We start from the raw sequence: 23,186 nt of genomic DNA on the forward strand, positions 1-23,186 counted from the left end.
ATGTGCATTTAGACTGCACAAAGCACAACGGCTGTCTATGTAGGCAGCCCACTACATTTTAAGACAGAGAGAGAGAGAGAGAGAGAGAGAGAGAGAGAGAGAGAGAGAGAGAGAGAGAGAGAGAGAGAGAGAGAGAGAGAGAGAGAGAGAGAGAGAGAGAGAGAGGGATAAGGGGGAGTTAGTGGCGCTCCGGGATCTCTGCCAGATAACACGGACTTCCTTTAATTTTTGGAGACATGGATGTCATTATAAATGCTGAACGGCACTTCTCGGACTCCACAGCAGGCCGGCCACTTCTCCATAACTTGTAATATCGGTACATACCGTGTCAGCAGAGATGAGAGAGATTTTGGGAATGGCGCTGGCTCTCGTTGTTCTGAAGGTTCACGGGGAAAACATCAGTGCCGGTAACTGTGCGGACGGGAAATGTTTCGCCGTCCAAACCGAGAGAGCCAGTTTTGACGCGGCACAGGGAGCCTGTCAGAAGAAAGAAGGACATCTGATGACCGTGCGCACCACAAAATCAGCCGAAATTCTTGCTAAGTTATTGAAGGGCACTTCTGGAAACTTTTGGCTTGGGCTGAGATATCAGTGTTCAAACTTAACCGATGGGTTAAAGGGATACAAATGGGTCACTGGCGACAACACAAGCCACTACACCAACTGGGAAAGCGAGCGAGCCGTGTGTTCTCCTCTATGTGCCTCGATATCACAAAAAGTTCAGAAATGGGCTGAAAGACCTTGCGATGACATACTCGAGGGTTATATGTGTGAATATAACAACCTCGGTTACTGTCAGCCCCTGAGCAACGATTCAGCAGTCGAATATGAAACTCCTTTTGGGTTTAAGGCAAACGAACTCCTCCAAGAAATCCCTCAAGGCACCAATGCGACCGTGCAGCCGCTGAGGACCAGACATATTTGTTACGACGGCGCGTGGCTTCAAGCACCTTGGAGCTGTGAGGTTTTTGGTGGAGGATGTGAATATAAGTGCGTTAACCACGCATGCATCTGTCAGCCTGGATTTAAACTCGACAGCAATCGAGTCACATGCAGCAAACAGGACGAGCCGGAGATGATGATAGAGGTTGCATCTGAAAAGTCTTCCGACGACTGCAAGCCCGGCTTTCGAAAAGAAAATAACGTTTGCGTTGATTTGGACGAATGCCAGTCTGGACCATGCGAGCATGAATGCATCAACACGGAAGGGAGTTATCGATGCGAATGCTATGAGGGATACATACAGTCGAAAAAGGACATGAACAAATGTGAAATGCACTGTGCAGACTTAGAGTGCCCACCTGAATGTGACCCCAACATCAACTACCATTGCACCTGCCCCGATGGTTTCCTACTTGAAGAAAACAAGTGCGTTGACATTGATGAATGCTTCGATGATAGATGTGACCATAACTGTACCAATACAGCTGGAGGATATACATGTTTCTGCATAGAAGGATTCGTGCTTTTGGACAATGGCATCTGTGTGGGAGAAGATTATGAGGGTTCAGGCAGCACAACACCTTTTGATATCCTTAAACCTACGAGCAGACCGCCAACCAACAAGCCAATGTCAATCTCATCGGGCAGTCTTTTGGCAATAATGGTTTGCATTGTGGTTTGCATTCTTCTACTGGTCTTCCTCGCGCACTGCACAATGAGACGTTTTTGTCAGATGCACAATTATAATGTGCACAAGGGCCAAGATGAAATCTGCGATTTTCAACAGGTGATCATTGACAAAAACAGCACAGAACTGTCATTACCTAATAGGTATTTTAAAAGAGACACTTAAAGTCGGACGGAGGTCAGTTTTCCTGTTGGAAGAGAATAAATGCTATATTTTATTAGCCTATAACGTCTAGCAAATTTAATTTAAAGTATTTCGTTATCACTCTCTATATTTTTGCTACATCCAGATATTCTCCCGAGACCCAGAAAAAAGTTTTGGGGAACCCCCCACCCCACCACCCTAAACCTATAGCGCGTGCCATATATACGCCATAAAGTGCGTATCATATGCACGCCAAAATGAGTTTTGGCGTATACATTCCACGACATTGCACACTCGTACTATTTATAGGCATTTATGTGTGATCGGGTTGTTAGCATAAGAAACAAGCATTTTTGAGAAATATAGCCTATTTAAATGTCCTCTGTAGTGGACACCAGAACATGAAATGACATGTATAAGCAAAAACAATGGATTTTTTTTTTTTAGTCAACAATCACATTTTAGGTTTCAGGATTTTTTTTTTACCAAATCTTTGTATATAAAGATGATTCTTAAAGTAGTCAACAATTGTACTAAAATTCACCTAAATGACGTTTAAACGTGTTTTTTTATCCCCTGTGAAATAGCTTACACGTAACTCAACATCCTTGCTTAGTTTATTATAGGCAGATTCATGAAAATGCAAATAATCCCCGCCTCCACTCACTCGCAGGAGCTCAGAAATACGGCCAACTTACTGAAGTAGCGGCACAATGGCACTCTTTACAATGTTGGAGACACCGGTAATCAGGCTTTTGCTTGACTACTTTATTAAATAGCTTATAATGTGTTGTTAATGTTACACAAATCACATATTGTTAATCATAACAATGTAACACCATTCATAATTCACCTGCTATCTACCCGATTTTTCATATCATCAGCAGAATATACCAGAATAACTGGTCTTTTCCTGAGACCCAGTGCATCATAGAATAGATTTCAAAGTCTTTGATTCACTGAAGTTTTAAAGAGAAAATACTCAGCAATACTGTTGGCATGAACTTACACATTTGTTTTAAAGGATAATAAAAACACAACATAGACATTTAAACAACATTTAATTATGTTCACCATGCACAGGGGGACTTTAACTGTTATGGAAGATGTGAATGAAATTATATACCATTTTACTTGATGCAATTAGGGTGAAATTAACATTAATGGTATCTATATACTTTATCTAATTTGCATTTGTGTTCTTGGGGCAACATGTATTAAAGTGTAGTAATTGGAGTAACAATTGGCAACACTTATAATAATATCTAATATGTCATAGGAATATTGATCATTTCTATCTAAAATGCTGGATAAACATGATTTTAGCATCCTCTACACTACAGTGATATGCATGAACTAAATGCCCGGTTTTGTAACATATTTTAATTAGTCCCTCATAACATTTTCCTGAGATGTTGATTTGCGACAATTTGAAAACGAGTCAGATTATAATGATAATCACAAAATATTATCTTAAGAGCGCTATATTTGATCATTCAGAGATTTTTAAAGACAAAGGAGAAGTTGTTGTCCTGGTGAAACCTCCAAATATTTCTGAAAAGCCCTGAATGCTGAAATGTACATAAATCTGTGACATGTAACCAACCAATGAAATTCACTAAAATATAATGTAGGCTATAAACTATACAGTAGAAAAAATCTATTCCTGGGTCCCTGAAGGATAACGTGTAGCAAATACAATACAAAAGCTTTTTACGCAAAATTTTACGATAGACTGGAAAAAGTTGCACAATGCAAAATTAATGTACAGTTGTTCGAAACGTTATATTTCCAGTATATGCCAATGTTCTGCACCTGGTTAATGTTGGAAAATACCGCTCTCTAGTGGGCAGTTTATGGGAACAACTGGTTCAAGTGCAGTTTGGTTACTTCATGGAATAAAGTTCATAGTTCATCCTCGTACAACGCTCATGTAAAGACTCGTGTCTTATCTTCGAGTGGCAACTAAAGAGTTAATGTTCAGTCATTTCTGTCGGCTGATCCTTCATCATTCCTGTATTGTACAATTGTATTTATTTGTATTTTTTTGTAAATAAATGAACGACGATTCTGAAACTGCTTCGAAATTACAAACCGTGTTGTGTTGTTGTTGTTAAAATATGCTAGGCTACCGTTGAAAAGTTCCGTATTTATGAATGAAGCTGAAATAAGTGAAATCAATACTGGAATTTTTTTTCCAGAGTTACAGTACTCAAACGTGAAGAACTCCTCACCGGAAAACGAATCATTGGGTCAGAAAGTTATTTCCTATTTCAGAAATGTTGAGAAACACAGATGAAATGAAGGCAGAGAGAACTGAGGGAGAACTCATTATCGCCGGAACTCAAGCGAGAGGACGTTCAGCTCTTTATTCGACGCTGAGATACCGCGTTATTGAAACGCTCTGATTGTTTAAGTCGACTTGAGGAAACTGTGTATGGATTAGGGACCGAACCAGGTAAGCCGCTGGCTAAATTATTGCTCGGTTATCAACTTTGTAGTAATATGGCAAGCTGTTTTTACATTTATTCATTCCCAGAATATGAATTTTTGATATTAACATTTCGCCTACATTTTTACTTTAAAATGCTCGTTATTGATATCAGGAATTAAATTTGTACTAGTAACAATGGCTATTTTTGATATGAGAAATTGCATAAAAATGTTAATTTTTGTTATAAGAAATGACGTCATCACTTGCAAAAAATTACGAATTATTGTGCTGCCTTCAAGTGCTCTCGGAATAATCTTAAATACGAGTTTCCTAGGTAAAAACTGCACATGAATGCCCTCCCATTTCAAAGTTTGAATGCAATGAGCTAGTAATCACGACTTCAGAGATGGAAATTATCAAATTTACGATAGCATGTGAAGGTGGCATTAATATCAAAAACTATCATTTCGGATATTGTATTTTTACCAGTGAAATGTCACCACAGGCTGCCATTCAAATTCAATTGCTGATATCAAGAATTGATTTGTTACCATTTAAAGTTCCAGTTTCACATATCAGAAATAAAATTCTCAATTCTTGAATGGCTACAATACTAGTAAAACATATGATATCCATCATTTGATTGCCACTAGTGACAGTAAGCGCGTTTCCATTACCCTTCAAATTGCGCAAATTGAAATTGCGAATTGAAAATACGCCCAATGGAAACGCGGCAATTTCGCAAAAACTCCCATATATCGCAAAAAAGTTTTTACGCTCTCATGAGGTGGTTTTTCAGGCGATTCGAAAAAGGACATTTTCGCAAAACTGCAATGGAAACGTTTTTTTCGCATTTACATGTCACCTGTTGCGATGACGCATTGCTGCAACATAGGGCCTATATATTATATTTTCCACTCAATTGTGTCGTAATAACAAGATAATGTAGTTAAAAGGACATATATTTTCTCCTAATAAGCACTACAGGCTATATATACTGTAATTAAGACATATATTCAAGAAATGTATTAAAGCAGAAAGAGGCAGCCTGTATTTTCAGCCTTACTCAAAGGCCGAGGAAACAGGCCAGTTACGCACGTCAATCCATTCCAGACGATCTTAGTTTGCTTCTTATCTAATAAACAGGCATTTACTTGATGAAACATCGATCAAAATAAAAATACAATTTATACAAAACTAAATGTATTTTTTAAGAAAGACTTTCTAGAAAATAAAACTCAAAGTGATCAAAATCATGTGACTCCCCAGGTCTCAAACATATTGCGATTCTTACTCATGCTGCTCACTTTTCATAACCAACATATACATTAAAATAATAATATTACAGGCTAATGTTTAGGCCTAAACGCAGCCTATTTAGTTTCGTAGTTAGGCTATGTTTTCTTTAACCCACGGCCGATAAAAGCGCCACCGTTCTAATTTTTCCTTCTTCCTTTAAGAGAGATGAAACAATTTACATTACTCTTGTCATTTTTAGCTATACAGATGAGTTCAAGACATAATTATATACTATAAACTGTCTATTTTTATTTGTGGACTCGGGGAACTAATTATTTTGCATGCACTCACTCCAAACGCGGTCTCCATTTCAAAAAAATTATTTTGTTTATTAAATGCCATTTTTTTCTTTTCCAAAGCATTTCTAAATTCAGTTCAAATGCCAATCAAACGAAATATCTAGCCAAAATAACGAAAGTGGTGAAAATAAAAATAAAACATTTGAGTTAACATGCAAATTCAAACATTTCGCTCTTCTCTATATGCGTCAACCTGCCGCGCTTAAAAGGCGATCATTCTTTACAGATGACGGTTCGGTTTGGAGAGAAGACGAGATGGAGTTCTTTATTAAACTCATAAAAGACAATATAGGATTACAGTAATACTGGATTCTAAACACAGAAATGCTACATTATCATGAAGACCTTGAAGCAGATCTGACACACACACACACACACACACCTCATATCCGTGCCGCTTAAGTAACCTAAGGGGCTTTCCTTGCCATTAATGCTTGGATAACACACACGTCTCCTTCCAATAAAAATAATGGCTAGTGTGATGGATGGGATATAAAAACCTACCAAGTGCCATCATTTTGGACTGACCTATCGCGAGAGGAAAGTAATATGTTTTAGTCGCATAACTGCAGCTATGGAAACGCTGTCATTTCGCAACAGTTTTTTATCGACATTTAAGAAATATCGCAAAAGTTTTTCGCAAATCTGTAATGGAAACGCAGCTAGTGTTAATTTCTGATATCACAAATGTGATTGTTACTAGTTAGCCATTATATCAAATAAATAAATGTAACATGTTGAAATTACAGATATCAAGAATTAACATTTCAACTTGTGAAAATTTAGTTTTTGATAACAGGATTTTTTAAAGTAAATAATTATTGTTATAAAAAACTGTATTTTTGATATATTGGAATTTCAACTAAGAAATCAATACTTTGTATTAGCAATTGAATTTGAATGGCAGCTTATGGCATTTAACAATAAAAATACAATTACAGAAATCAATAATTCGTATTTCTGCGAGTGATGTCATTGTTGATATCAATAATTCATATTTTTACTAGTGCACTGTAAAAATTATATAATTAACATTAAGTAAAAAAATTAAAGCAATGTAAAACCATGGCATAACTTATGACATGCTTTTACATTGCTTTAATTTTTTTACTACTTTTTTTAATGTTATATAAGATTCAATACATGTTTTAAGTCTGTTTAATGTACTTTAAGTTGAAATGACTTAAACATTCAAGTTGATTGTATTTAAAAATGTTTTTTTACAGTGTGGAAATGTCATTCCTGATATAAAAAATCCCTTTTGTTAGTAGAAATTGAATTCCTGATATAAAGAATTGGCATTTTAAAAGGTGCACTATGTAACATTTTACATAGTCACAACATCCACAAACCACTAGGCCAGTGTTATATATTTTGATCAGTTGAGAACAGCAAATGTCAACTATTTGTAAATCATGAAAAAATATATTTTAACCACACTGTAAAAATTTTTTTAGAAAAAAGTTACCTGGTTGCCTTAAAAGTTTGAGTTCATTGAAATTAAAATGTTGAGCTAATACAATGCAATTTTTTTGAGATTCGACAACCTTTATTAAAATATGATTAAAAGATTTGGAAAGAATATTGGGTAATTGTGTTGTTTTTTCTGATGATGCAGTGAAACATGCCAAATAGTGCTATTTTCATGATTTATCAAATTTTTTATGTGGTTCAGATACAATAATATTTGTTTCTATTTATTAAACAAATTTCCTTCCTTGTATCAACTCAAATTTTTAATTTCAATAAACTCAAAATATTAAGGCAACCAGGTTACTTACTTTTTTAAGTTAAACCAACAAAAACAAAAAAATTTTTACAGTGCAATGAACCTGGGACATGTGATCTGCATTACCCTCGATTTCTGGTTTTATTTTGCAGTTACATAGAGCACCTTTAGTGAAAATTGAATTGTCGATACCAAGAATTTATATCCCGGGAATGAATAAAAGTCAAACCAGCTTGCCATAGTAGTGCAGCTCTCAGATTACAGCATGTATCCGAACATTTTCACGTTGTAAAGTCACTGAACTTTTATCTTAAGCAAACAATGATAAACTTTTTCTACATAAGTATTAACTAAAATAGCACAGCCTCTCAAAAATAGCCTTTCATGTTTTGTTTTCCCCACAGTGCTCTCAGAATGGGATATACATTCACAATGATCCTCTTTGGATTGTGCATCAACAGTGAAGTTGTGAAATGCTCCTCTGCGTGTTCAGCTGATGGCTATGCCGCCTTCTGCGCACATAAAGGTCTTCATCAGGTGCCAGAGCTTCCTACGCATGTCAATTATCTGGATCTGAGTTTAAACAACATTGCTGAACTCAACGAAGCATCTTTTTCTCATCTTGAAGGTCTGCAAGTCCTTAAACTGGAGCAACAAACACCAGGACTTGTGATCAGAAACAACACGTTTAGAAGACTCTCCAATCTAATATTACTTACACTAGACTTCAACTTCTTTTTGCAATTAGAGACAGGGGCTTTTAACGGATTATCCAAACTTGAGATTCTCACTCTCTCTCAGTGCAGTTTAGATGAGGCTATTTTGTCTGGTGACTTCCTCAAACCGCTGGTGTCTCTCGAGATGCTCGTTTTGCGTGGGAACAATATTCAAAGAATCCAGCCGGCATCTTTCTTTTTAAACATGAGGAGATTTCATGTGCTTGATCTTTCTCAAAACAAAGTGAAGAGCATCTGTGAAGAAGACCTCCTCAGCTTTCAGGGTAAACATTTCACTCTTCTGAAACTGTCCTCTGTGACACTGCAAGACATGAATGAGTACTGGTCAGGATGGGACAAGTGTGGAAACCCATTCAAGAACATGTCCATATCTACATTGGACCTCTCCGGAAACGGCTTTCATGTTAACATGGCAAAGCATTTTTTTGACGCAATCACTGGTACCAAAATCCAAAGTCTCATTCTCAGTAGCAGTTACAGCATGGGCAGTTCATTTGGTCATAAAAATTTCAAAGATCCAGACAAATCCACATTCAATGGTCTTTTGGCGAGTGGTATTACAATTTTAGATTTGTCCAAATCAAATCTTTTTGCTCTGTCAAATTCAGTATTTAGTAATTTTCCAGATCTGGGACAAATTACATTGGCACAAAATGAGATCAACATTATTGAAACTGATGCATTTTTGGGTATGACGAATTTGCTAAAGCTAAACCTGTCCAAAAACTTCCTGGGTAGTATTGATTCTAATACATTTCAGAATCTAGAGAAACTTGAGCTGCTTGATTTGTCTTATAATCATATAAGGGTGCTTGGAGATAAATCACTTCAGGGACTTCCAAATTTGCTCATCTTAAATTTAACAGGAAATGCTCTTGAATCAGTTCATAAATTTGCAACTCTACCAAACCTGAAGATACTCTACTTGGGTGAGAACAGAGTTTCGTCTTTGTTTGGTTTACCCAACATTGCTAAAAATCTCACAACGCTTGATCTGGAATTTAACAGATTAAAGGCATTGTCAGATCTTTACACAATACTACAGGAATTTCCTCAAATAGAACAAATCTTTCTTCAAGGCAACATGTTTTCCAGTTGTTATAATCAAAAACAAACAGTGGCTTCAGACAAACTACAACTTCTTCATCTGGGACTCTCAACTATGCAACTGATCTGGTCTGAAGGAAAATGTTTAAATGTGTTTAACAATCTTCATCAGTTAGAACAGCTTTCTCTGACTGCCAATGGGTTACAGTCACTTCCCAAAGACATTTTCAAAGGCCTTTCCTCTTTGTTCTTTTTGGATTTGTCCTTCAACTCTTTGAAGTACCTTCCAAACGGTATATTCCCTGAAAGTCTTCAAGTGCTTAATCTTGAGTATAACTCTATTTATTCAGTAGATCCGAATCTTTTTAGCAGCCTCAGCTACCTCAGCCTGATAAAAAATGATTTCCGTTGCGATTGCAACCTAAGGGATTTCCAAACATGGCTAAATCAAACGAATGTAACCCTTTTTCACCCCATTGAGGATGTGACATGTGCCAGCCCTGAGGATCAGTACATGGTTTCGGTTGTGAGATCCAGCATACAATGTGAGGATGAAGAGGATGAGAGGAGATCTGAAAAACTAAGGCTTGTGCTTTTTATTTTCTGTAGCTCACTTATCATATTACTCACCGCTAGCGCCATCCTTTACGTCCGTCGACGTGGCTACATCTTCAAGCTTTACAAAAAACTCATTGGCAATGTTGTGGATGGAAAGCGAGAGGAGCCTGAGCCTGACCGATTCCTGTACGATGTGTATCTTTGTTTCAGCTCCAGTGATATGAAGTGGGTAGAAAGAGCGCTGCTGAACAGGCTAGACTCTCAGTTCTCAGAGCAGAACACACTGCGCTGCTGCTTCGAGGAGCGAGACTTCATACCCGGAGAGGACCATCTTACCAACATGCGAAACGCTATCCAGAATAGCCAAAAGACCCTTTGTGTGGTGTCTGAACGCTTCCTGAAGGATGGCTGGTGCCTAGAGGCCTTCATTCTGGCACAAAGGAGGATGCAAGTGGAGCTGAAGGACATCCTGGTGGTGCTGGTTGTAGGAAACATACCACAGTATAAATTACTGAAGTTCGAACAAGTGAGGTCCTACATTGAGAACAGAAAATACCTTCTGTGGCCCGATGACAGCCAGGACTTGGAGTGGTTTTATGACCAACTTCTGCATAGAATAAGAAAAGATACCAAGGTTAATCAAACAAATCTACCAACAAATCAAACAAAGCCTGAAGCAATGAATGTCCATGCAATCACAGCAGTATAATCATGGTATATTTGTTGATTACATATTTTGTAAAATTATTAGAATGCATATATAAATCTACTATAATTATGCATTTTCCCATGTTTTCCATATGTATCTGTTGGTTAGTGTGTGTGTGTGTGTGTGTGTGTGTGTGTGTGTGTGTGTGTGAGTGTGTGTGTGTGTGTGAGAGAGAGATTAATAATGAAATAATATTTCATACATAACATTCTATATTCTCTCACAAAATAGCTGGTGTAAAATATATGTCTGTGAACCTGCTGATAATTTCAACAAATGTCTGAAATGCTAATGTGTGCAGAAGTGGATAAAGACCTCATAATACTCTTCTTCAATCACTTGTGTGATTTTTGACCCTACCAACTGAGCTTGCAATTTGTGAATTAGAAATGAAGAAATTAACAATATGCCAGTCAATCTGTACTGTAAATGAATTTACAAATGGTAACTGGATAGAAAGACACTCTGAGTCTGTACTCTGACTTTATTTCCTGAATAAAAGCAATATTACAAATTTAGGAAGCCACTAGTGAAAGCACTATGACACAATCTGTCCTTATGTTTTTGGGTAATAACAGTTTGTACATTGTTAATGAAATTTGTAAAGAAACCTCAGCATTGACCAATTCTGTCGTGGCCTGTGTACTTTAAACAGTTATGAAATAGTAGGAGAGAAAGGTGGTGACGATAGGAATGCCCACAGCAACAACATGTCTGATTAAGTAAATATTGAATTGAAATCTTAACATGGCTGATAAATATAATTCCTGGTCTTTATTGAAGATCTGTTAATAATATATCCTTAGTTGACCCTGCCATCTGGTCAAATTTCCTGTTATGATCCCTTCATTGTAATAAGGCACATTGAAATAGAAAACAGAATTGCAAAACTAATATTAACATTCTGCATTAAGCCTTAAAGACAGAAAGCAATCTCCCAGTGGCACCTTGTGCAAACATAGCTGACCAAAGAATAGCCTTCAGTTTCATTTCCTGTTCCCCTAATAAGAAAGAAAGAATAAATAAATTGTAATTGTCATCTCCCACTAATTGTATATAGTCTTTCTATTGTATTCATATTGTATTTATTTCCCACAATCACAACATCAAGATCTGATAGTCTTGTATAACAGCGAGTCCTTCTTTAGGCACTACAGGGACATTTAAAACATCCCCATTGAAAAGTCAGATCCATTGCACCATAAAAAACCTTTTGCTTTATTTGTGTTGACTTTGACAATTACTCAAGTTATTTTTTGTTTTAACTTTCATCGTACGCCATGGTGTTAAAGATTAAATCTTCTGTTTTTGATGACTAAACAAAAATACATTACACAGAAGTAAATTAATATCTAAAAGATTTTTTTTCTCTGAGTATGAATGAACAGATTTCTGTGAAAATAATTTGTATAACCATTCATAAATAAAACTGCATTTAATTGGATTTGCTCCTGTTACATAAATGACCTCATTATTCATATTACAATGCAAACACAGAAGTACATTAATTATTCTACTTAAATATTACATGCAAAATGAATATAGCCTACAACTTTTTAACATGGCCAGGTTTTCAGCCAATGCAGATTTCTATTGATATGAGCTCTGATTTGTTTCTGGTTGACAAATACATCTACGAAAATAAAATGTAGGCCATCAAATAAATACACAAAATATTTTATATAATAAAACTATAACTTGCCGTTTCTAGAACCTGTGCAACAATTTCTTCCTTAAAGGGTTAGTTCACCCAAAACTGAAAAATTCTGTTATTAATTCCTCACCCTCATGTCTTTCGACACCCGTCAGACCTCCGCTCATCTTCACACACAGATGAAGATATTAGTGTTGAAATCCGATGGCTCAGAAAGGCCTTCATTGACACCAATGTCATTTCCTCTCTCAAGACCCATAAAGGCACTAAAGACGTCGTTACAAAGCCCATCTCACTACAGCGGCTCTACAATCATTTATGAAGACACGAGAATAGATTTTGTGCGCAAAAACAAACAACTAAGTAGCGACTTATAGAGTGATGGGCAATTTCAAAACAAAGTTTTGAACGGTTATGAATCAGCGAATCGAATCATAATTTTATCGTGTCTTCATAAATGATTGTAGAGCCGCTGTAGTGAGATGGGCTTTGTAACGACGTCTTTAGTGCCTTTATGGGTCTTGAGAGAGGAAATGACATTGGTGTCAATGAAGGCCTTTCTGAGCCATCGGATTTCAACACTAATATCTTCATCTGTGTGTGAAGATGAACGGGTGTCGAACGACATTAGGTTAAGTAACAGAATTTTACTTTTTGGAAGAACAAACCCTTTAACATAAAAGGATTACTGCAAAGTTCCCGTTTTGGCTGTTATCAAATAAATCCATTTTTCAAACTGACTTCACGTGTTACCTTATTTAACCTGACATGAAAACAACTTTATAGCTTTCATTTACAGCAAAAAAGGCAACAGCCTATTGTTCCTTTTAATGCAAAGACCACTTTAACAAGTCTTAACAATGGATTGCTAATTTAATTACCTTTGACCTGCTTTGTTTTCTTTAATTCAGAAGAAGAGTCAGTCTGCCAATAAACAATAACAACCTTATTTTGTATAATGTGATGCTCCAGGGTTTTTAAAGTCTGACAAAACACACATACGGCCGATTTAATCATTAAACAAGTCGCCGGAAGAAGAGTCCGTTCCAAATTAACCGTTACTTTTTGAATTGTGTTCACCCGCGCTTTTTTTGTGGACTCGAGGTGAATTAGGCCTATTTTTATTATTTTAAGCATACAATTGTTGCCCTCTTTCTTAGATTAAAACGTTAACCTAAATTGATTTATTTTTATGCTTAGGCTATCTCAATTTTCCACTAGCCTTGCAGCAAAATCTAGTTAATGTTTGAACAGTTCACATGCACAACCTGCTTTATGGGGTTAAAACACGAAATATGACGGTCGATAGTTGTTTCTTTAATGGTTAAACATACAAAACTATATTAATAGCATGGACTGTCCTATAGGCAATATCCTACACACTGTTACGCCGTCTATAGTACAGGACAAGTTGACAGCGGAGGAATACTAAATATTTCGGGGTGAAGCGTGGAAAATGGAGCGAGATACCTTATGTGCTGCATTTCAGTTTGTTTGCAGTGTCTGAAGAGTTTCAGTAGGCTACTCACACTTGAAGACATGTTCACCGGAAAACGAGTCAGAAAGCTATTTCCTTTTTCAGAAACATTGGGAAACAAAATGAAACGAAGGAAGAGAGAACAGAGCAGCTCCGCATGATCGCCGTACGGAACTCTTTAAACTTCACCTGCACTATCAAATGACTTCAGAAACTGCTAAACAGGTTAGTGGACCAACAGGGAAAACTCTAAAATATTGAATTGTTATTATTAGCCTATTAGACATGAATATAGTAGCAAATCTCTCAAATCACCGTACGTATTGTAACATCTCACAACAATAAATTTCAACATTAAACGATGTGGTGTTTTTATTGAAGTCATTGAACCTTGAGCTAGTTAAGCAAACAATTAGTAAGATAAACTAGTTTTACAGAAGACCTTCCTTTATGCCTTAATCAGTGGTTTTAGACTGAACTACAATTATGATTTGCTTTTCAAATTCAGATAACACATTTATGTTTAAACACACTGCATTAAAAAACCTAATGCACATTTTACTAAAATGTACTAAAAGTGTAGAACCATGTTTTTTTTGAGAATTGATTACCAATTTACAACAAATGCCATGATAAAACTATGGTCAGTGTAGCAAATACATGGCAATTTTGTGGTTATCATGGTTTAACTATTGTAACCATGTTTTATTTGTAGTAAAACCATGGTTTATTTTGTAAAGTAATTTTGTCATTACTTGCTCACCCTCTAGTTGTTCCAAATCTGTATGAATTTCTTACTTCTGTTAAACACAAGAGAAGATATTTAAAGAATGCTTGTAACCACAGGGTTGACGGCACCCATTTCCTTCCATAGTAGGAAAAGAAAATACTATGGAAGTCAATGGGGTCCATCAGCTGTCTGGTTACAAGCTTTCTTCAAAATATCTTCAACAGAAGAAAGACACTAATAGAGCTTTGGAACAACATTAAGGTTGAGAAAATGATGACAGTTACTATTTGGGGGTAAACTATCCCTTTAAAGCCTTTAAGTATAATGCATTGTGAAGGTATTCAAAGTACATGACTTTTCATAAATAACTGTAACCAAAGTTAAAATCTATTATTATATTTGCAGACTGCTTGTTACATCTGAAATTGGTTGTTTGTCATTTTTAATGCATTATATCTATTAAAGGTGAATAGATATTGTAATTTATTACTTATGAGACCAAACAGAGCATTATGATGTGCATTAGAATGCATAGTTAACCCATTAAAGTACTGTTATAGTGCACTAATACACACAAAATGCTTTAAGTGTTACTGAAAATGTTACCATCATATAATCCATTGTGTTGTACCAAACCTGAGTAAATAACATTTTAATTAGTAACCTGTTTTCTACAGGGATCTCAGAATGGCAACAAGATACATATTATCTCTGATCCTCCTTGGATTATGCGTCAGGACTCAAATTGTGAAATGCACCTCAGCGTGTTCAATCGGCGCCTCGGTCGCCCTCTGCATTGATCAAGGTCTTCGAGAGGTGCCAGAGCTTCCCACATATGTAAATAAAGTGGATCTGACGAACAACAGGATTGCTGAACTCAACGAAACATCCTTTTCTCGTCTGGAAGGTCTACAAGTCCTTGTACTAATGCACCAACCACCAGGACTTAGGATCCGAAACAATACATTCAGAAGACTTGCTAATTTAACATCACTTCGGCTAGACTACAACCACTTCCTGCAATTAGAGACAGGGGCTTTTAACGGATTATCCAACCTTAAAAATCTCACTCTCTCTCAGTGCAGTTTAGATGAGGCTATTTTGTCTGGTGACTTCCTCAAACCGCTGGTGTCTCTCAAGATGCTCGTTTTGTGTGGGAACAATATTCAAAGAATCCAGCCGGCATCTTTCTTTTTAAACATGAGGAGATTTCATGTGCTGGATCTCTCTCAAAACAAAGTGAAGAGCATCTGTGAAGAAGACCTCCTCAGCTTTCAGGGTAAACATTTCACTCTTCTGAAACTGTCCTCTGTGACACTGCAAGACATGAATGAGTACTGGTTAGGATGGGACAGGTGTGGAAACCCATTCAAGAACATTTCCATATCTACACTGGACCTCTCCGGAAACGGCTTTCATGTTAACATGGCAAAACGTTTTTTTGACGCAATCACTGGTACCAAAATCCAAAGTCTCATTCTCAGTAGCAGTTACAGCATGGGCAGATCTTCTGGTAATAATTCAAAAGATCCAGACAAATTCACATTCAAGGGTGTCGAGGCAAGTGGAATTAAGGTTTTCGATCTCTCCAATTCAAGCATTTTTGCTCTGTCAAATTCAGTATTTGGTTATTTGTCAGATCTAGAACAAATTACATTAGCAGAAAGTCAGATAAACAAGATTGAAAACAGTGCATTTTTGGGTATGACGAACTTGCTAAAGCTAAACCTGTCCAAAAACTTCCTGGGTAGTATTGATTCTAATACATTTCAGAATCTAGAGAAACTTGAGGTGCTTGATTTGTCTTATAATCATATATGGATGCTTGGACATCAGTCATTTCGAGGGCTGCCAAATCTACTCGACCTAAATTTAACAGGAAACGCTCTCAAACAGGTACACAGATTTGCAACCTTACCAAACCTGGAGCAGCTCTACATGGGTGACAACAAAATTACATCCGTGTTTCATTTACCCAACATTTCCAAGAATCTTACAACCCTTTACCTGCAATTTAACAAGTTGTCTTCCATGTCAGAGCTCTACACAATACTAGAGGGGTTTCCTCAAATTGTGGAAATCGCTCTTCAAGGTAACGAGCTTGTTTATTGCCCCGATGACCGACATGAAGTGCTTTCACACAAAGTACAAATCCTTGATCTTGCATCTGCAGGTTTGGAGGTTATCTGGTCGGAAGGAAAATGTTTGAACGTGTTTAACAATCTTCACCAGTTACAGCAGCTTTTCCTGAGCAACAACATTCTACAGTCACTTCCCAAAGACATTTTCAAAGGCCTTTCCTCTTTGTTCTTTTTGGATTTGTCCTTCAACTCTTTGAAGTACCTTCCAAACGGTATATTCCCTGAAAGTCTTCAAGTGCTTAATCTTGAGTATAACTCTATTCATTCAGTAGATCCAAATCTGTTTAGCAGCCTCAGCTACCTCAGCCTGATAAAAAACGATTTTCGTTGTGATTGCAACCTAAGAGATTTCCAAACATGGCTAAATCAAACCAACGTTACCTTTCTTCACCCCATTGAGGATGTGACATGTGCCAGCCCTGAGGATCAGTACATGGTTTCGGTTGTGAGATCCAGCATACAATGTGAGGATGAAGAGGATGAGAAGAGATCTGAAAAACTGAGGCTTGTGCTTTTTATTTTCTGTAGCACACTTATCATATTACTCACCGCTAGCGCCATCATTTACGTCCGTCGACGTGGCTACATCTTCAAGCTTTACAAAAAACTCATTGGCAATGTTGTGGATGGAAAGCGAGAGGAACCTGAACCTGAGCGATTCCTGTATGATGTGTATCTTTGTTTCAGCTCCAGTGATATGAAGTGGGTAGAAAGAGCGCTGCTGAACAGGCTAGACTCTCAGTTCTCGGAGCAGAACACACTGCGCTGCTGCTTCGAGGAGCGAGACTTCATACCCGGAGAGGACCATCTTACCAACATGCAAAACGCTATCCAGAATAGCCATAAAACCCTTTGTGTGGTGTCTGAACGCTTCCTGAAGGATGGCTGGTGCCTAGAAACCTTCACCCTGGCACAGTGCAGGATGCTAGTGGAGCTGAAGGACATTCTGGTGGTGCTGGTTGTAGGAAACATACCACAGTATAAGTTACTGAAGTTCGAACAACTGAGGTCCTACATTGAGAACAGAAAATACCTTCTGTGGCCCGATGACAGCCAGGACTTGGAGTGGTTTTATGACCAACTTCTGCATAAAATAAGAAAAAACACCAAGGTTAAACAAGAAAAGAAAGTCAATGAGGTTGAAAAAATTCTTGAAGATGCTAATGTTCATGCAGACACTGCCGTGTAACTATGAAGGACGTTGTATAATTTTTGCACAAATGCTTTTATACATACCTTGCTTTGCTCCCGGGTTCTCATCCATCCATCCTACCGTGTTGACATTCTTTTTTGTAAAATGACAACAAATATTAAAACTGGAAACCATACTGTATTGTACATTTAAAAATGTTTATTTTGTATAATTCATAATATGTTTGTACTTCTCAATGTCAATTGGGGTAGTTAAAGGTCAGAGGAACTGTGAATTATTTTTTAGATATGTAAATCATTTATGGAAACACCTTTTATTTTTTGAAAGAGGTCCAGGATTTTCCAAATAAAAGTAAATAAATCATACTGTGTCTTGCCATTCACACCAAATGTCCAAATATCTACTGGTTAAAACATGACTTGCACTCAGTTATTTAACTGAACCTGATGGTTACTCCAAAAAAAGGACATATCAGGCAACAGGTTTATGTTTTATATATATATATAATATATATATAAACAACTGTAAAAATGATGTACTATACATTTGAATTAGTATTACTACTACTACTATCACCACATCAGTTGGCATCTTTTATTTGTAGACCTGATGTTAAATAACCAAAAACCAATTGTAAAGAAAAATCCCCCAATTTTCTAATATTATTTAGTTAATAAATAAATGTTTAGGCGAGACATACACATATACACAGTATATGTCAAGAACACATTAGTAGACTTAAATTCACATGGTATATTTGACAAAATTCTTCACTGTGTAAAGTCACATAAACTGACTCAATTTTCCTGAAGTCCTGAGGCTAATGTAAATGTTTGCACAATGCCGAAGGAGGCAGGTTTATCTATGAAACTGGGAAGAAAAGACAACTTTGAAACAAAGCACTTTCAATTCACCATCACATAAACTACTGAAGTTTACTTTACAGGCGAAACATTCAAATCACCATCAACAAAAACAAAACAAAAAGTGCATGACTCAAATACATACACAATATACACAAAATATATACAAGTACATATGAAATGTGCAGGAAAATAAATTCTGAATATGTTTTTCGGTTCTCATGAAAAAGTGATGGCCTGTGGCCAGATATTAAAAAAACTAAAGAATGAGAGGTCACAAATACCAGCCAGTGGGTTAAAATAGTGTTCACTAAAATCTTATTTTCACACAATGTCAAGGAACTCTTTCCTGTAGTTGCTTAACAATATGGCAATATGCTTTGATATCGCTATGTAACGCGCACAATTTACAGGTTAGCACAAGCTCTCAGATGAGGCTTTTGAGTTAATGGCAATAGTAGGCACGCTGGTTTTTGGCTTGTGAAACTCTACAGAATTGCACTTCACTTTTGTAGTCTTTTTAAAAAAGTTTTTTTTGGGAGAGACAGGCTCCACCCTTTCATTACTGTCTTTGTTACTCTGATTGCATTTGACACTCTCTTCCGGTACCACTGGAATCGCTTCGCGAATCTCACAACTGTCCTGTATTAGAACACAAGTGCCATTTACTTTTGTTCTTATATGGTTCAATGGTATATTTTGAGGGGTCTGGGATGTTAGGTCCCCTGTCTCATGTGTATCATGATTAACAGTACAGACTCGAGTTGTATCAGATAAAGAGCAGCGTTGAACATCTGGAAACTGAATGTGAGCTGGAAAGTTCTGGCTCTCTGGTGGAGGTGAATTGGGGCTACAAGCGCTGATGTGAGACTCGTCGTGCACTGCAGTATCAGACAACAGTGCCTGATGCAAAAGATGCACTGTGTGCATGTTGTAGCCTCCAGGGAAACATATGTGAGGGGCTGGCCTTGATGTTTGGCTCTGTGAGCAATGTTGGTAGTGGCCACAGTTGGCGGGAATGTGTGCCGTGTCCCGTGAGGGTTGAAAGTTCTGACCCACGGGTAAGTGACTGGTCTGTTTAGCAGGGCATGGGGTTTCTCGAGATTGGCTGCAAGGATGATAAGGAGTCCTTTGTCGCTCCCTCATATAATGATGCATAGAGTTCTCACATGTGCGCCTTGTACTGTAAGTGTAATGATGATGTGAAAGATCTGTGCCTGGTAAGCCACTTTCAAGCTCAAGGTTGGGTTCTCTTGAGTCGGTGCTGCTTTTCAGTGGAGTGTGTGGTGCGTGATGAGAAGTGATGCCGTTGTGCAACGTCGTACATGCTTCCTGTTCCTCATCGGAGGCCTTTTCCTCATTTCTGACATTCAGCGCCAAGGGCTCAAGCTCATAGTGTTCATGTCGACCCTCACTTCTTGGGTTATCTATCTGGTACTTAGTCGTGTAGCAAGCACCAAGTTTACCTGGGCTTGGATTAGATTGGCTTTCAGACGTGTGCTCTGTAAAGGTGTAGCACTGGAGTTTCTTTGGCAAAGGAATCTGTCCACAGGTGCCCTGAGGACCCATACAGCGACACATGCATTGAAAGAAAAACGTAGCAAAGGCCCAACTAATGCACATTATTAGCATCAAAAATGTGCCCAGTTGAGTGTAGGCCAGAACTGTGGATGGCATCATCATTGCACCAGCTACAAAGGTTGTGAGTGCTGCCATAGCTATAGCCGAGCCCATCCTACTCAAGGAGAAAATCACCTTCCCTTCCCGGTCTGGTTCCGGGGCAAGGCGGTATGCCACGCCGTAATGAACAGCAAAGTCCACAGAGAGACCTACAGCAACTGAGATGGTCACTGATTCAAGCACGTTTAGTTCCCAACCCAAGAGCACCAGCGACCCAACTGTGACGAATATAGTCCCGGCAATGGATATGATGGCATAAAGGCTGATGATGATATTCCAGGTGGTCAGGAGCATAACACTGAAGGCCACCACCACCGACAATGCCATAGCGATGAGAGTCCCATCCGAAAGGCTATCCTGTAGGTCGTAGAACTCCAAATTGCTTACAAACCATCCGTAACTTAGTCCCTCAGGAGCATCCCTGAGCTCCTCTTCAATCCAAGAATCCACTTCTCTGTAAAACTGATGCATCTTCTCATACGCCAGAGTGAAATGGTAGGTACTCTGAAACTCAAGCACAATTGCTCGAATTGTGTCATTGATGTCAAACCTTGGCCCTGGAGTCTTGCTGTCAAGGTGGTAGATGGTGCTCCGGTCAAGCTCCATGATGGCCCTTTTGATGCATAACTCAAAGACGTCTTGCCGGTAAGGAAACGTGGACTGACTACAACAGGGATAGACGGAGGCTTCGTCACAGTCTTGGTTTTCCATCCACTGCTTGAAAGTCTCCATGAAACAGCTTGTGAAGTCTTGCTCCTCCGACTGGAACACGAAGCTTTGGTTCCTTAGCTTTTGGCAAAAATTGAGAATCCATACCTGACTTGCAGGACTCGCAATGTTGAAGGTTGTGTCGAGCGTTACTTTACCCTTATTTTTGGGGTTCAGCGGATCTCCACTGTCAACTGGAGTGACTCCCCATATGATGGTGATCGGCATGTGGAGGTCTTCCCCGTGGTTGACCCGTTCAAACATAAAGAGTTTTTTGTACTCGGCATCGTAGCGTTCAAAGGGATGAGAAGAGCGAAACACCTGAAACTCCGACAGCTCCAAAGAAGGCAGTTTCATCTTGGGATTCACGCAAACAACGTAGGCACCACCCACCGTCAAAGCCAGGAACCACAAGAGCCACAAGTAGCGCAACTTGATCACAATGCAAGGCAAAACTTTCTCAAAGAAAATCCGTGAGGCCTCCGAGATGCTAAAAAGACACTTGTTGACCATCTGGCACAGGCTTGTCCAAAACATCGCAATGCCCTGCGTCTGGCGGTTTTGTGACCGAGGGCATGTAAAGATGTTGACCAGGTATCGTTCATGTAGGACCACTACAGCTGGCAACCAGGTGACCATCAGTATGTAGTTAACCAGGATGGCAGTGCCAGCGTATACACCGAAGCATCGGATGGCAGTGATGTTGCTCACGTAATTGGCGTAAAAGGCAGCGGATGTGGTGAAGCTGGTGACAAACATTGAGAGTGCCGCGTGTTGAAGCGTCACACTAACCGTTTCAGAGAGCTCAGAATTGGGTTTGTCAAACTTTGTGTAGTTCCAGACGTCACAGAGCACGAAGGCATCGTCTGCGCCAATTCCCACCAATATGATGAGCGCAGTGAGGTTCATGAAGGGGAAGAAATCGAAGTTGAAGACCACACGGTACAGGAAGTACGAGACAATCAGCGAACTGATGATAGCAAACATGGTCATGAGGGTGATGAACATTGATCTCGTGTAGACGCACATAACCACCAACACGATCACAATAGCTATAGCGGGATACATGGTATCAGTCAGCAGGTAGTCTTGAAACAAGTTGTGTTTGATGCCAAATTCTATTCCTGTGATGGTCGTAATCCCATCCGAGGAGTTCCAGTTCTCAAAGTTGTCCAAGTAAATGTTCATCATTGTTTCTCCTTTCTCTGTGGGAGAGAAGAGCATGCTGTACTTGAGGTTAGGTGGAAGGTAGTCAGTGTTCTTTGGGTTCAGAAAGTCTTTGTCCACCAAAAAGTGAAAGATCTGATACACTGCATTGTATTTTGTACACTTCCGTGGCACGTTGCCACACTTGAGGTCCTTCTTACGGGTTGTCATGTCCCAACACTCGGGACCAAGTGTGCCGTTGTGGTAAAACTTTGCACAGGAGCGCAGGATTTTTAGGGTGTGGGACACGTCTCGCTCTGTGATCTTTTGGCAGGAGGATTTGTTAGTAAGGACGGCTATGTAGTTCCCAAGAGTCCAGCTGGGACAGCAGGAGGCAGCAGTGGTGCGCTGACACAGATCCAAGTACTGGGGGTGGGAGCGAACCTGAAGAACCAGACATGAGAAACACCAGAATAAAACATGTCCTACATCATGCTGTATGCATCAGAAAATGGTTTAAACCCAGTGTTTCCCAACCGTTTTGATAAGTAAAAAAATCTCACGGCACACCACTATATAAATATAACATACATTGGCGATCCGAATCATGAATCGATACGCTGATTCATAACCGTTTGAATCTTTATTTGAGGATTGAACACAAACACCGAAGAGAAGACAAAGCTGAATAAAGTCGTAGTTTTTGTTATTTTTGGACCCAAATGTATTTTGGATGCTTCAAGAGACTCTAATTAACCCACTGATGTCTCATATGGACTACTTTGATTATGTTTTTATTCCCTTTCTGGACATGGACAGTATAGTGTGCATATACTTGCTTAAACTGTGTTCTGAAGATGAACGGAGGTCTTACGGGTGTGGCATTAGGGAGAGGAGTTAATGACATCAATTTCATTTTTGGTGAACTAACACTTTAACGTGAAACTTGAGCTTAAAGGTTTAGTTCGCTTTAAAATGAAAATTACCTCATGATTTCTTCACCCTCAAGACATTTGTATATGATTTGCTTCTTTCTGATGAACACAAT

The 23,186-nt window shown here is 38.4% G+C and overlaps 4 protein-coding genes and 1 long non-coding RNA gene across 7 annotated transcripts in view; 3 read left to right on the top strand and 2 right to left on the bottom strand.

The window, feature by feature from the left end:
* The first annotated feature begins 206 nt into the window (after window positions 1-206).
* On the top strand, window positions 207-3,700 carry thbd (thrombomodulin). The gene has a single exon (XM_067418253.1). It carries the CDS (start codon window positions 338-340, stop codon window positions 1,793-1,795), a length of 1,458 nt encoding a protein of 485 aa, XP_067274354.1. The 5' UTR covers window positions 207-337; the 3' UTR covers window positions 1,796-3,700.
* tlr5b (toll-like receptor 5b) lies at window positions 1,806-11,112 on the top strand. Its single transcript, XM_067418237.1, has 2 exons — window positions 1,806-4,232; window positions 7,940-11,112. The coding sequence occupies exon 2, from the start codon at window positions 7,950-7,952 to the stop codon at window positions 10,584-10,586; it is 2,637 nt and encodes an 878-aa protein (XP_067274338.1). The 5' UTR covers window positions 1,806-4,232; window positions 7,940-7,949; the 3' UTR covers window positions 10,587-11,112.
* LOC137041701 (uncharacterized) lies at window positions 10,220-13,830 on the bottom strand. The gene is made up of 3 exons (XR_010898138.1): window positions 13,711-13,830; window positions 10,434-10,484; window positions 10,220-10,355 (listed from the first exon to the last, which is right to left on the bottom strand). It is a non-coding gene; the product is annotated as an uncharacterized lncRNA (long non-coding RNA).
* Window positions 13,753-18,106, top strand: tlr5a (toll-like receptor 5a). Its single transcript, XM_067418238.1, has 2 exons — window positions 13,753-13,942; window positions 15,125-18,106. The coding sequence occupies exon 2, from the start codon at window positions 15,135-15,137 to the stop codon at window positions 17,775-17,777; it is 2,643 nt and encodes an 880-aa protein (XP_067274339.1). The 5' UTR covers window positions 13,753-13,942; window positions 15,125-15,134; the 3' UTR covers window positions 17,778-18,106.
* Window positions 18,107-18,474: 368 nt separating this feature from the next.
* disp1 (dispatched homolog 1 (Drosophila)) overlaps window positions 18,475-23,186 on the bottom strand; it is a 102,923-nt gene continuing 98,211 nt past the window's right edge. For all 3 annotated transcript variants that reach the window (XM_067418233.1, XM_067418232.1, XM_067418234.1), the window contains one exon: window positions 18,475-22,582. In XM_067418233.1, the coding sequence (XP_067274334.1) occupies window positions 19,019-22,582 (3,564 nt within the window). In that variant the 3' untranslated portion in view covers window positions 18,475-19,018. The remainder of the gene's footprint in view (window positions 22,583-23,186) is intronic.

Source organism: Pseudorasbora parva, chromosome 15 (assembly GCF_024679245.1).
Source record: "Pseudorasbora parva isolate DD20220531a chromosome 15, ASM2467924v1, whole genome shotgun sequence".
Lineage (NCBI taxonomy): Eukaryota > Metazoa > Chordata > Actinopteri > Cypriniformes > Gobionidae > Pseudorasbora > Pseudorasbora parva.